Source organism: Halictus rubicundus, chromosome 17, assembly GCF_050948215.1.
Source record: "Halictus rubicundus isolate RS-2024b chromosome 17, iyHalRubi1_principal, whole genome shotgun sequence".
NCBI lineage: Eukaryota > Metazoa > Arthropoda > Insecta > Hymenoptera > Halictidae > Halictus > Halictus rubicundus.
The window spans coordinates 1,460,458-1,474,955 of record NC_135165.1 but is presented as its reverse complement, the minus strand read 5'-3'; the positions used below and the strand labels follow the sequence as shown (position 1 = coordinate 1,474,955).

General features: G+C 49.9%; 1 protein-coding gene across 1 annotated transcript; it reads left to right on the top strand.

The window, feature by feature from the left end:
• Positions 1 to 819: 819 nt before the first annotated feature.
• P5cs (Delta[1]-pyrroline-5-carboxylate synthase) lies at positions 820 to 14,320 on the top strand. The gene is made up of 7 exons (XM_076803005.1): positions 820 to 1,567; positions 6,765 to 7,101; positions 10,343 to 10,990; positions 11,422 to 11,857; positions 12,046 to 12,427; positions 12,747 to 13,037; positions 13,657 to 14,320. Exons 1-7 carry the CDS (start codon positions 1,469 to 1,471, stop codon positions 13,822 to 13,824), a joined length of 2,361 nt encoding a protein of 786 aa, XP_076659120.1. The 5' UTR covers positions 820 to 1,468; the 3' UTR covers positions 13,825 to 14,320.
• Positions 14,321 to 14,498: the final 178 nt, after the last annotated feature.

Here is a 14,498-nt window from a genome sequence, read left to right as displayed (position 1 = left end):
AGTTTTAGCGAGGCCGGATGGCAAATAAAAGCCGGCGAATCAACAATCGGCCAGGAAACAATCGAGAATCGGCATTTCCGATTGGCCCCGGGCGACTCAAGTTTGCGAAGTCAAACACCCGAAGATCGTCCGTCGTGTTCTCGTCGGTTAAACCTCGTATCGGCCCCAGTAACCCGTCGTCTGACGCACGCGACGAGAGCACGAGTCAAACGGGAGGAGAAGACGATAGCGATTCTGTTTGCTCCGGGGTCACAGTTCACCGACACGAACTGCACCGCCACGCCGCGTCGCCGTTCTAGAATCTTTGCACAAAGCGGCGCGGACTTTGCGTGGCCTTGGATCACGAGGAGGATCCACGGAGCTGCCGTTGACAGCCCGGGCTGCGTCGCTGCAGATCGCAGCAGCAAGAAGAGACTATAGCGAGTTTCCTGTTACGTGAACGTTTACAGATGATTCGATACGCATCGATTGTCGCGATAATCGAACGCGTAACATCCTAACTCTCTTGAACCTAATGGTCGCCAACGACCTTCAGAAAAATTTCCTATCATCGACCCCTTGCCCTGCGAGTTCTTCCACGGGAGACAATCGTTTCCCAGAAAAGGAGAGGAAAATTGACGGCGTAACTATCGATCATTGTCGAACGTAACGATTGAATATCGAAGCTTTATCCGTGGATTGACCTCCGAAGGTTGCCCGACAGCCTTGAGGAGAGACGTACACGAACACGATCGTTCTGTACGGACAAAAAGAAGAAAATTCACGGGGATAAGATTATCGATTATCGCGAGCGAGGTTGGCCGGCGGCTTTTCGGTTTCCCGTCGGTGCGTAACCGCTCTAAAGGTCGTCCATCGGCGAGGAGGAATCTCCTCCGCTCCCACCAGGCCCGTCTCGGCCAGCGAAGTTTACCCGAGGATCGGCTTTTAATCTCGCGACCGATAACGTCGTCTTTTCTGCGTTGATTCGGTGACGCTCGAGGCAGTAGTGTGTCGTTGACCATCGCGCGGCCACCGCTCAGCCTCGGCGCCGAGGTCCACGTACAAATCCAGTCCTCTCAGCCCGTCTTCCAAGGTTCCCAGGCTTCCAGACCCTCCACATTCTCTCTCTCTCTCTCTCTCTCTCTCCCTCATTTTCCCACCAATTTTCTCGTCGTCCCTCCGCTCGAACCTCTTAAATCCGCGCGGATTCTCCGAGTCTGCGAGTCTCGCCGAGGTTCCCCGACAATTCCCGCCACTTATCAGATTCCCACCACCTCAGAGAGCAGAGACGTCTCTTTCCAATCGGTAATTAACTTCTCCCTCCAATCCCTCCTCTATCTGTCTCTCTCTCTCTCGCACAATCCCGCGATAGAAGTAGCTAACGGTGGCGAGGAGAACGATCGCGTTCGTTCAATTAGGAAAATCGTGATTTGTGTGTTGCACGCGGGGAACAGCGCGGCCAGCCGAAGGAGACCAACAGCCAACGACCATGTACTCGGCGCTGTTACTACTCAGATCCACGAAACTTGGACGCTATCCAAGGAGATTGGCTTCGTCCACCTCGGGGCTAAGGATTCCCGAGCCAACGGTACGTGCTTCCTCTTCTATTCTTCTCTCTCTCTCTCTCTCTCTCTCTCTTTCTTTCGCTTCGCCCCCAGGCAAGATCGTCGGATCGATCGATCGCAGGGTCGCGACCGACGATTGGGTACTCCCACGGCCGATTCAATTTTTAAAGGCGTTCGACCGGCTCGCGCGGCCTTTTTTAATCGACTGTCGCCACTCGAGGAACGCTTTTCCCTCGCGTTTTTTCTCCTCCTTTCATTTTTCGTTCGACGTCGGTCTCGCCCAACGCAATTAATAAATGTTCGAGCCGAAGCTGTCCTAGCCGGGCCCTGCCCGATCGATTCTTATTTCTCTGACGCTTTTGTCCACGATTAACCGGCTAAATGTTTGCCAGCCGGCCGGAGAAACGCTCGCGAGTATGACAAAGAAAGAGAGAGAGTGAGAGAGAGAGGAAACCGATCGACACGGGAACGTCGACCGAACTTCCGTTTGAATTATTTAACCCGGTAGCCCGGTTCTTTCCGCGAGGAATTTTCATCTCGCGTCGCGACACGGACGACGACAGACGGTTAAATATTCACGCTGTCCCTGCGATTCTCGGGACGGAAGCAGATCCCATCCTTGCTATTTTCGAGCTCGAGCATTCGGCGCTCGTTTCTTCCGGATTTCGCGCGACCTGCTCGCCCCGCTTTGACTCGCTCCTCTTCATGGCCGGCGACGTGTCGCGGACCCACGTGTGCGAGGCTCCTCCACTTCCGGGAACTATTTCAGCATCCTTCAGAGCGTCTCGCGGTACTTTTCCATGACATCTAAAAAGAAATACTGTTAGAGTAGTGCAGTTAATAGAATATTGCAACGGAATATTGCAACTATGGAGTGCCGAGATAAACGCTGGCGTGTTAAGCATTGCGTAGCATGTCTACAATACAAATTTTGCCCATATTTTTGCGGAAATTGCGCATCGTCGCACGGAAAATATATCGCGCAGCGTAATCGAGGCGATATACTGTTTTCGGCCGGTGTCAAATCGACGCCAAGGGGCGAGTTAGATCAAGGGAATCGGGGGATGAACGAGCCCCGTCCCCCGGTCGTCCGGGGCGACAATAATTTTCTAATTGCGCCGCTCGTTGCCGATGATCGCCGGTTTAATTGGCTGCGCCGTAATAAATGTAACGCGACGTTATCGCGACTGATACCGCGCGTGCATGTGTGTACACGGGCAACGAAATAAATATCGTTCGCTCGCTACGCTATCTTGGCCCGGTTGTCCCGTGTTCCGTTGTTCCCCGCGTGCCATTATATTCCGCCGGGGACGAACCTAACCCGCGTGGAATAATTCGTCGACGCCGACGCCGACGCGAGAGAGAAATTATTTCGGACGGGCAATATGAAGTGATCCGACGTGCAGCGTGATCGATGGATCGGCGACCGGTCGTTCATCACGTCAAACGGCGCCTCCTCGGGACACCGCGACATTCGACCCCTCCGGAAAGCAACTTGCTGGGAAAGTGACCTTCAATTTTCATACCGAATCGGCAACTTTGTCACCGCTCAAAACTCAAACGTTTCGTTCGGAATACTGCGCTTAAAAGTTTCGTTAATTTTGTTGCCGGCTTAACGGAGCCCTTCATAAAATATACGTTTCTCGAATTCAATTATTACCGCTGCATAAAAATATATGTTGGTAACGAAATGACGCTTCTCCAGGTTGCAATTATGACGTATTCATTCTTCGTTTAGCCCTCGCTCTGCGAATCTTTTCGAGAGCTGCACAGCGTGTTTAGGATCATTTCGTTTATCAATTTTTTAAACGCATTTCCGGGGAAACTGTTCTCTTTTTTCCTGTTAGTTTGAATTACGTCGAGCACAGTTATTCGAGCAGTAACAGCAAGATCGGAAAATTGAGGTAGAAGTTTGGAAAATTGTTTCTTGTCTTTTTGGGAATGGTTGACAATGTCGATGGTTACGGTAGACGTTGAGCAGTTGCAATAACGATCGCGATTGCGCGCGCTCGCGGGCGTTAGAATTCGGAACCGATACGGCCTCGAGCGTACTGCGACTTAGACAGCAGATAAGAGCCGCGCGATGTGATTTACAACGCGCAATCGGTAACCTTCGCGTTGCGAAACCGCTCGGATCTGCGTCGAAGCGGATGCAGAATTCGAACTGTTTCTCCGTGTCTTGGTAACCCTTGCGGGATCACGAAAATACAGAGAACGTCCTTGCGCACTACCGCCATTTTATTGTACACACGAGAAATCCCGATCCTCTCTGACAGATCGATGGCAAACAAATGACACGCCGACGATAACTCGGAGCTGATAGCGCGCTGCCCTTCAAACGACTCGATTCAAAGCTAACTCTTAATGATCGATATCTTTTGTCAATGCGCGATACATCGGCTCTCCAACTTTCCCCGTATTCGACAAAATGGCCGACACTTCAAGTCGCGATTCCCAACAACAAAGTCGTAGGTTTTTAGTGAAGAGAAAACCACCTTCGAGGACTAGATAATAATCTGGAATCGAAGTTAGATAATAATCTAGAAGTCGCTCTTCTCTCTATTTTTCTCCGCTTCTTCCGATCGGAAAGACACCAATCTCCAACTTTAGTCAACTTGTTCTCGATGATGCTATCCGCCTGACAGGAGATAATGGAGTATCAATGCCATCGAGAGCTCGCTGCCCTGCGACTGGGTATATCAAAATTGAGAATGACCTCCATCACACTTCATTTAATTTCTCCGATTCTTTCAGCCTTTTAAACTTCCCACGATTCGGGGAGCATTCGTAAAATGGGGCTCCGCGGAACGGTCGAAACTTTTCAATCGTGCCGGGAACAAAATGGTACTTACGGGATTCTTCTTCCAACAATTCCCGTCCATTCCGCAGGAACGGTTCCGCGCAGTCGACATTTTCAAACCTATCAACCCCTCGAAACGCGACGCGGCAACTCCGTCAATTGTTCGAATGCCAAAACTCTCGTGCACATTCTCTTTTGAGAATCAATTGTTTCGCACCTTGATCCCGTCGACGGAGAGCGTGGAAACTTTCGAATCGTTGTTGGGACACAATGGCACTTAGGGGCCTCTTCTTACAATGTACTATCAACCCTTTAACACGTCGTCTGCCTTGTGACCCATATGTGGGCGACGGAATTATTTGTCCAGGTTTCAGAATGAATTTTTAAGTCAATATATCCATTGTACCAAGTGTGATTAGGATCCGTAAAATGCAAGGAAGTTGGAGGACTACTGAACATCATACACTCAATTATTTTCAATTTTTGTTTCATTCAATAAATTACTTTGATTTTATGGAATTTTTGAGGTTCCTGAACCAAAGAACCGTTCTCAATCTCACAAATGAACTGCAAATGAAATGAAATGATCCAAGACCTCCATTTGACCTCTGTTCCATACGATTGAAAAGTTTCTATTTCGCAACAAATTCGTAACTATTCGAACTGCAAAAGTGTGTTGTTTATTGACATAACATTGAGAGACAGAAGAACGTTGCTTCGGCGCAGCGCGTACAGAACGAGAGCGGGATTGATCGACGAGCTGTTTTCGGAATCGGCAGCGCGATTCCGTCGACAGTGATGGCGTCGAGCGCAATTACGTGTCCGCGATTTTTCCGAGCGCTCTGCCGTTTCCCGCAACCGCGTCTTCGACGCGCGAATTAATCTGCCTCGCGCGATTCGAGCCCGATAGTGACCGCCCGCGAACTTATCTACGATTTTATGTAACCGACCGCTTGCACGCGGGAGAGCCCCGGCCACACGTGGCCGTTCCGAAGTGTGTCGAGTGGCAATCGAGCAGGAATTGGCCCACGGGAATTTTTATTCCCGGCTCGAGTGTTGCACGGAGGAGATAACGGAGAGGAGAGGGATCGTTCGCGAGAACTTGATAATAAACAACCACGCGCGTCTAATTGTCCCCGGCGAGATACTCTTCGAGGATGAAAGGAAAACGGCCGACGCTTTTCGCAAGTCCAATTATTATCCGGCGAGCTTTGAACGCCGCGGAAGACACGGAGAAACTTGTTCGAGGTTTTTCATCTGCAAATGGAGAGACGCCGGTCTTCAATTTTAATGACTATCCCTCGCCCGCCCGCTGAATGCCGTCTCTTCCGATGGACAAAGTTACACCGGGAAACTCTCCGTTCCGGGCACAAACATAAATTCGAATGCGTAAATTAACGCGTTTCCCGACGTTTCAATGGAAAGGGAGCGCGTTTCGACGGACCGTTTTCCGCTTGCTTGCCTCTGCAACCGAAATACGGAATATTAATCCTCCGACGCACGCTTTAACGAAGAAATTTATTATTGTTTTATTATTGCTACGGTTCTCTTTCCGTAGCTCTGCACCGCACAATTGCTAAAAATTTCGCCCGACATTTCAGCGATCGGTGGTCGATCGTGTTCGAATTACACCGGAAGCGGTTAAATTCGTCGAAACAGGAGATTATAACAAGATTAATCAAGTCATCCTATGATATATTAATCGCAACAAGAGAAACTCGCGCGGACTGATTCGCCGAATAAATTCTGTTTGAATTGGTACCGCGACCGTTTAAGTCGAGGTAACGAGGAATCGATCGACAAAGAGAAATCCGCATCGCTGCAGCTTCCACCGGTGAATCTGTTGAATTAACGGGTTGATTATGTTAAGAGGGAAGTCATGCGGACTAATTTACCGAACGAATACTGCATGAAACGCGCCACAAGGTTCTGAATTGATCGATCGAGCAACCGATCGACAAAGAGAAATCCGCGCATCGCTGGAGCTGTCGGTGATGGATCTGTTGAACGAACGGAGTTATTGTTAGACTGCGGATTTTGTGCATCGATGACAGAAAAAATTAAAGAATTGAATATGTCACTCTCGATCCGGTAAAATTATCGACACGTTGACTGTCGCCTGAATTTTGTACGACCCGTTAACAACCATTATTAATTACTCGACACTAGAGTTTGCACTGTACGCTACAGTTCAGAACAATTATTTCTAAAAATGTTTATTTTCCAAAAAAAAATCCGTGTCGAAACGAGAACATTTCTTAGTTTTGTATTTCGTTTACTTATTTTTGTCATAGATGCATGAAGATCCTGGTGGTTATACTGAGATAATTCTGTGGAAAAATTGTGGACTAGCGTAACGCATGAATTTTGTTAGGAACGTAGGTGTGTACTTACATATTGACGGACGCGATTCTGTTCAGGGAAACCGCGTGGACTTGCGAAGAGAGCTGCAGACGACGGAGCGGCCTAGAAGAGCGGCGACCTTCTCCGAGAGGAGCCAGCTGAAGTACGCGCGTCGGTTGGTGGTGAAATTGGGCAGCGCTGTTATCACAAGGGAGGATGAACACGGATTGGCGCTGGGCCGGCTGGCATCCATTGTCGAGCAGGTCGCCGAATGCCAGAACGAAGGTCGCGAGTGCATTATGGTAACCAGCGGGGCGGTCGCGTTTGGTAAACAGAAACTCACGCAGGAGCTCCTGATGTCCTTGTCGATGAGGGAAACCCTGAGCCCCGCGGATCATACCAGGGAACACGCAGGTATTCATACTCGAATCAATAACAACCGCGATACCGAACAATCGCGGTCCCGAACCGCGATATCTCTCTCTCTATCTCTACCTCTCCCTTTCTCTCCCTACATACCACTCTACGTGTATGCCCCGTTGTGCTCTCAAGGCCACGAGGATTATCTTTCGAAAGTCGTGTTTACTCGAGAGACTCCAAGGTCTCCGGTATTTTTCAGACACAGCTGATAAAACCTCGCGTCTTTCTCGATCGGACAGAAAGCTCGATCGCTCGGTAAACATCTTGCACGCGCAGCTTATGCAGTCTTCCAACCGGCCGGCGGATCTCTCAAAATGAAACCTTGTTGAGCCGACTGCAACAAGCAGAGAGACGCATCTCGCTTTAAAACTATCTTCTTTAAACACAGCTCGGAACTGCATGACAGCACACACAAGACTGAAAAGCAGAAAATAATCATATAAATACAGAGAAATGTTTAATATACATGTAGCTAAGACGGACTAGAAAGTAAAAGAAAGCGAGCTACTAAAAACGTGGCAATAAATAATCCCCCTCTAGGGTCAGATTACACCCAGCAGGTAAGACGGAATTTGGTGACCCTGTTTTTGTATATATCATGAATAGACCCTCGGCGTCTTACCTGCCTAGTATAATGCCCCCAGAGGGAGATCCCAGAGGGGAAATATTTTTTACTTTTTATTCCGTCTGGATTGCAGAAAGGAATAATATTTAGCAGATTCTGTTCTCTTCTGTTTACGAGCCCGACTCGAAAGGGGTTAAACGAATTAGGCGAGTTGTCGCGTTTTCAAAGCTCAGTTTGAACGTCCACGCGAAGGTTAAAAGACCGATTAGCGTCCGAGTGAAACCGTGAAACTGTATCGAACCAGTGAAAAGCAAGGAGGGATTTCGTGTGTCTTCCCGGGCAGTGGTTCTTTTCTTTCGCTGACGATCGAAGCTTCGCGGTTTTCGGCAGTGGCTGTGCTCGCAGGGGAAATACTTCCGGGAGTGTTGTGCGCGGATTACGACAGTGGGAACAAGCTGTTTCGCGGTGGGATTCCTCTTATTTCACGGCCGGTGAATGGCGCGAGCCAGATAGCCGACAGTAATCCTAGGCTTTCAGCGTTTCACCGTGAATTTCATTTTTGGTATATTATCAGCTAACTGCAAATTGGAGTACACGATCCCCGGACGGTTTGTGCCTCGCCCTCGCCTCGCTCGCGAACGAGCGAGCGAGAAAGCTCGCGCGATCTTCGCTTCTTTATACACCTCGCACGCTAATGAGTTTCGAGGATGGCGCGAGCGCTACTCGAGTTTACCATTTGCCGGCCCCGCCGTACCCTTTCATTATTTCCGCAGATTCATCCGGGGGCCTCGGTGCTCCATTAATTAATCATAATTACGTGTCGCGAGGCCGACGAACGACCGCGCGAAACACCAAGAATTTATTTCACCGAGCCTCCCCCACCCCACCGCCGCTCCTCCGCGAACCGTCATATTTTAATTGTCCGCGTCGAATCGATTTACGGAGCAATTTCAGAAAGTTACCGCGATTATTCACCCCCGCGCGTCACCCTGCAACCTGTCCGCGTAATTTAAACGCCCTCGATTTCTTGTTTCCATAAATGCCCTTTCTCAAATATTCTCGGTTCAACCATCGGGCGGCTGAATCGCATCGTTTAACAATTTTTGTAAATATATTTTCGAAGCCACTTCTCTTCTAAACTCATTAGTCTCTCTACGGTTTCCAACGTAACGGCTATTCGCAAAATTCTAATCGCTGCAGTTGTGCCGGTGGTCGGTCTGTCGAACTAACGAGACGATTATGTTAAGAGACATCGTATTGGCATGCTTATTCAGCAGATTCTATTTAAATTACACAGCGAATGGTCGATTTGAGTTACGAAGCAATTTCAGAAAGTTACCACGATTATTCTCACCCTCGTACATCCGCCGACATCCCTCGCATGCCCCTTCGACATTAAATTAAATACGCTCAATTTCATATCTCTTTCAACTATGCGGTATTACGCTTATAAGTCGATTGTTCGAAACTGTTCCATGATCAAGGACCGCCACCTTTTGTGTAGGGTTCAGACTTTACGATTCCTAACCACCGTGCGGTGTTGACTTTGTTGGTCACATAGAATGAAACGATCTAGACGTGTAAAATAGACTAGCTTCGCTATCAAACTTTAACGCGGACTCGCATTCGACGCGAAACTCGATGGAACGCAATATTCGATCACGCTGGACGCAGGACCGCGAAGGGCTGCAGTAACTTTCGGAACGATTCGAGTGCAGATTGTTGGCGGCATGAGTCGTGTAAAGTGCAAGTGTAAAAAAATTTGAAAGTATTTACGTCGCGGCGGCGGTTCCCGGACAAAAGAGCCGGGAGCGGTGCGCGTTCCTGGATAAAGGGCCGGCAAATTGCTGACATTCCGCGGACACAATCATACTGCTCTCTCTCTCTCTCTCACTCTCTCGAGAAACGAACGGACATTTTGTAGCGTGCGTAAACGACGGCGTTCCCGTTTTATTATCATTCCCGTGTATTAACAGGAAACGCTGTTTCCTTTCGTTTTTATCAGCAAGCGGGTGGCTACCGCAGCCGCGTGTAAAACCCGATCGATCGATACAGGCGATCGTAAATTTAAGCGAGTCCCCTTGTTCGAACGATCGAGAACACGTTCACGAGCGGGTAGGCGTCCCCGAGGTGCTTCCGGTTATCCACGGAGCTTCCTCGGCAGCTTGACAATGTCCGGCCAACATCCCCCGGCCCCATGTAGGTTAAACCAACAACCGCGAGCCGCCCAATTCTTTTAGACGGCAATTCCTTCGAGATTCTATTTGCCCGGGAAAACATCCGCGGTAATTCTCGTTTCGGTCCAACACGATCGACAGACATCCTGCGGAAAGTACTGCAGTCGCTCCTGTTCCTTATCGTTCCCCGGAAACCATTTACGCGGCGTACCATCGGCGCGGCGCGTCGAGCCGTTTCCAGGGCGCGACGGAACCTCGCGTATCACTTCCGAGTCATTCATTCTTCCCCATCGATTACATGGCTTTTAATTCTCTCGAACTCTGCGCGCTCGCAATCATCTCTCTTTCTTGTACTCAATTACCGGACTGAAGAGTCCGGTAACGGATCGTTCGCCTAACAATATCATCGCACCACACGATCTACTGACCCGACGTCGTCTTTAGGCTCGGTAGAGGAAGGTGGTCCGGTAATTCCGATCTCGTGTTCACGCAGGCACTCTGTTGGAACCTAGAGCAGCAGCAGCGGTGGGCCAGTCGGGCCTTATGTCCCTGTACGACGCTATGTTCGCGCAGTACGGCGTGAAACTGGCCCAGGTTCTGGTCACCAAGCCGGATTTCTACAACGAGGAGACGCGTAAGAATTTGTTCAGCACGCTCAGCGAGCTGATCAGCTTGAACATCGTACCGATAATCAACACGAACGACGCGGTGTCCCCGCCGCCGCACGTCGACGAAGAGGTGGCCGGTGGAGGCGGTAGAAGAGGCATCTCCATCAAGGACAACGACTCGTTGGCGGCCATGCTGGCCGCGGAGGTGCAGGCCGATCTTCTGATCCTGATGAGCGACGTCAACGGGATCTACAACCTACCGCCATGGCAGGACGGCGCGAAGATGCTGCACACCTTCAGCTCCGATCTGAGGGGCACCATCAAGTTCGGGCAGAAATCGAAGGTCGGCACCGGTGGCATGGACTCCAAGGTGAACGCAGCTCTCTGGGCACTCGACCGAGGCGTCTCCGTCGTCATCTGCAACGGGATGCAAGAGAAGGCTGTGAAGAACATCCTGTCCGGCAGGAAGATCGGCACGTTCTTCACCGAGACCACCGGCTCCACCACGCCCGTCGAGGTCGTTGCTGAAAATGGTAAGCCATTTCAAAACGAACATTTTTTGAGAATTAACACTAGATCATGATTCTTCGTGAATCGTGAAACGATTGCGTACCGTCTGGTAATCGAAGCTCGATTGAGAGACGGTCTCTTTTTATTTGCGATACTGTATCGATAGAGTCCGTTGAAGAAAGCGCGAGAAAACGAGGGAAAAAGAGCTTCGCTGTACGCGACGGTTTTTTCGACGAGGGTTCGGTCACCGCGTCATTTTGTTCTACCGACCATAGAAATATAGGTCATCGATTATCGAAGGTATAAATGAAACGGCTCACGGTCGCTGTATCGTGGCCGTTCTACAATTATCCGCGACAAGTATCCGAGTCTTCACGGAATACAAAGTCTCGTATTACTCGGTGCCATATTTAATTTAATCTTTCTCCCAATCTACGACGCTCGGAACTTTCAGCGCGCGTGGGTAGCAGAGCTCTTCAAGCACTGCGCCCGGAAGAGCGAGCAGCCTGCATCAACACTTTGGCTGATCTGCTCGAGACTCGTCAAGCGGGAATCCTGGACGCGAACGCGCAGGATCTGGAGGCGGCGAAGAAAGGCGGCCTGGCTAAGGCTTTGCTCTCCCGATTGTCTTTGACGCCTGCGAAGCTCAAGTCCCTGAGCTCCGGGCTACGACAAATCGCGGACGATTCCTTGACGAACGTGGGCCGCGTGATCCGCAGGACCAAGCTGGCAGAGGATCTGGAACTGAAGCAGATCACGGTGCCGATCGGCGTGCTGCTCGTCATCTTCGAGTCGAGGCCCGACAGTCTGCCTCAGGTGGCAGCGTTGGCGATGTCCAGCGCCAACGGCCTCCTCCTGAAGGGTGGCAAGGAAGCGGCGCACAGCAACAAGTATGTCACACCGTTACCGTCATTTAGTTTCCAAAGTTCTGCTGTTTTCTAACAACCTACTCTTGTTTTCGCATTTCAAGTATTATCGGTGGTAGTGGGTAGTGGATCGCTGATCTAGATCTCTATAATATTTTTAGTATTTCAAAAGCTTCTTGTCCGCGGAGAATTGATACTTCACTTCCCAACAGGTATTTGATGGACCTCGTGAAGGAGGCGTTGAGCACCGTGGGCGCTTCCGGCGCGATATCTCTGGTCTCGACCAGGGAGGATGTCGGGGATCTCTTGTCGATGGAGAAACACATCGACCTGATTATCCCGCGAGGTAGCTCCGAGCTGGTTCGCACCATCCAGGAGCAATCGAAGCACATCCCGGTGCTCGGACACGCGGAAGGTATCTGTCACGTGTACGTCGACAAGGAAGCGGACCTGGCCAAAGCGTTGAAGATCGTCAAGGACGCTAAATGCGACTACCCCGCCGCCTGCAACGCCATGGAGACGCTCCTCATCCACCAGAGCCACATGAACGGCACCTTCTTCACCGACGTCTGCAACATGTTGCAAAAGGAAGGAGTAAGTTGACTGTTTTGATGGATTGTAATGGCTGACGATACCCCAAGACGCCCATTAGGGTCGTCCCAAGGTCCCTGCGACATGCGTCCCGCTCCCTAACGAGAACGGGCATCCCTCGACCTGTGATTAGTCATTTTAATTAAATCAAAATGATATCATGGTTTTCATGTAGCAGGAGGAACACTCCCGAAAAGGAGGTGGGAAGTAGTTTCAATTTGTTTGAGTTTTAAATTTGGTAGTAGAGAGGGGGAAACAATTCCCTATCTTCCAGAAGGGAAGTGCATAACGTAATAATATTTTTGAACGTTTCGAATTCCAGGTGAAAATCAATTCCGGTCCAAAATTGAGAGAGCTGTTGACGTTCGGGCCACCAGCCGCGAAGAGCATGAGGACCGAGTACGGCACCCTCGAGTGCACGATCGAGGTCGTGTCGGATCTTGATGACGCGATAAATCATATTCACAAATACGGCAGCGGGCACACCGACGTGATCGTCACCGAGGACAACAAAAGGGCCACCCACTTCCAAAGGGAGGTTGACAGTGCATGCGTGTTCCACAATGCGAGTACACGGTTCTCTGACGGATACAGATTCGGTCTTGGCGCGGAGGTGAGTCATTAAAATCGAACACGATCGAACGACCGCGCGATTCGGAATCGCATTAACGAAATGTTCGCGGGCCGGGCCCCCACTCGCATTCCCCGTCCAATCAAACCCATAAACTACATCACGCGCCTAACGATGGAGCTAACCAAATTCGAAATAAAACCGAAACAAACGGGAAGATTGCGCGTCGGGATTCGGCCGATCAATCCTTTCCCGCTGATTTATACCGTTCGCGCGTTGAAACGTTCGCTGTTGGGACATTCGGGCTCGCGAAGAATTTCCATTGGTCGGATTTCTGAGTGGCGTTTACCTCGGTCCCAGTATTTCTCATCCTCGCGATTGCTTGGACTCGTATCTTGTACTCTGTTCAATCTTGCACGGAGAAGCTAACGCTGCAAGCAAACTTTTATTTATCAATTCAGCATTGTAATGTATAGTCTAGTCAGAGAGGAAATGAGAGTACTCACGCCCGGGATTTTAGAATTCCCGGTATAGTGCTGCCACCTAGTCTAATTTTTAGCCTGGACCAGAACCTGCATCGTCTTTTTAGTCATCTTATCTCTAACCGTGTCGGTTTCGTGAAATGGCGGGACGTTAACGGAATGGTTTTCTGTTGGAAAAGGTTGGAATTTCGACTGCGAGGATCCACGCGCGTGGCCCGGTGGGTGTCGATGGTTTGCTGACCACGAAGTGGGTGTTGTACGGCGACGGTCACGCAGCTGCCGATTTTGCCGAAGGTGGCGGCAAAGTGTGGCTGCATCAATCCATGCCGCTGAACGAGTCAGCATGAATCGAACCGGCGGAGCCGAACAGTTTTGAACAAGTTGGAACGTTTACCGCCGCGACACGGAGGTTATGTTACCGATGGTCGCCGTCGAGGAGAACCCGCGAATTAATAATCACCCTTCGGTCATTCGTCGCGAAATGTTCGCGGATCGTCAAAAATCTAATAAGGTAGACCTTCATAGGGACACAACGAAATCTCTTCGTCGCGAGGTCGATACAGCAAAATTCTGTAATGTCTGTTGACATGATTTACGACCCCTATCGGGCTGGAATGTAAATTATTTTTTTAAGTAGTTGTACAGCAAAGACATTCTTCTAGAGTAAGTATTTAATGATAACTGCCGCATTAAATTTGATAGGAAACTATATTGTCGTTACCGTACCGAGAAAGACCAAAGAGTACTGGAAGCCTGAGATGAAACCGTTGTGCCATGTATTTAACCGTTGCAAAGATGATTTGTACCATCGAAAAGATTTCAAATATAACGCCGTTGACAGATCTTGTCGCCTCTCGGTGATTTCCTCGCGACACAAGAACACTTGACCCCTTCCTAGTCCGTGGATCTATTCCCACTTCCTCAGCCCCTTCTTTATTCCTAGACCTACTCCTCCCTTCCCCGAATCTTCCCTTTCCCTCCATTATCCTTCCGTATTTCAAAAATTGGAATATCAAGCACA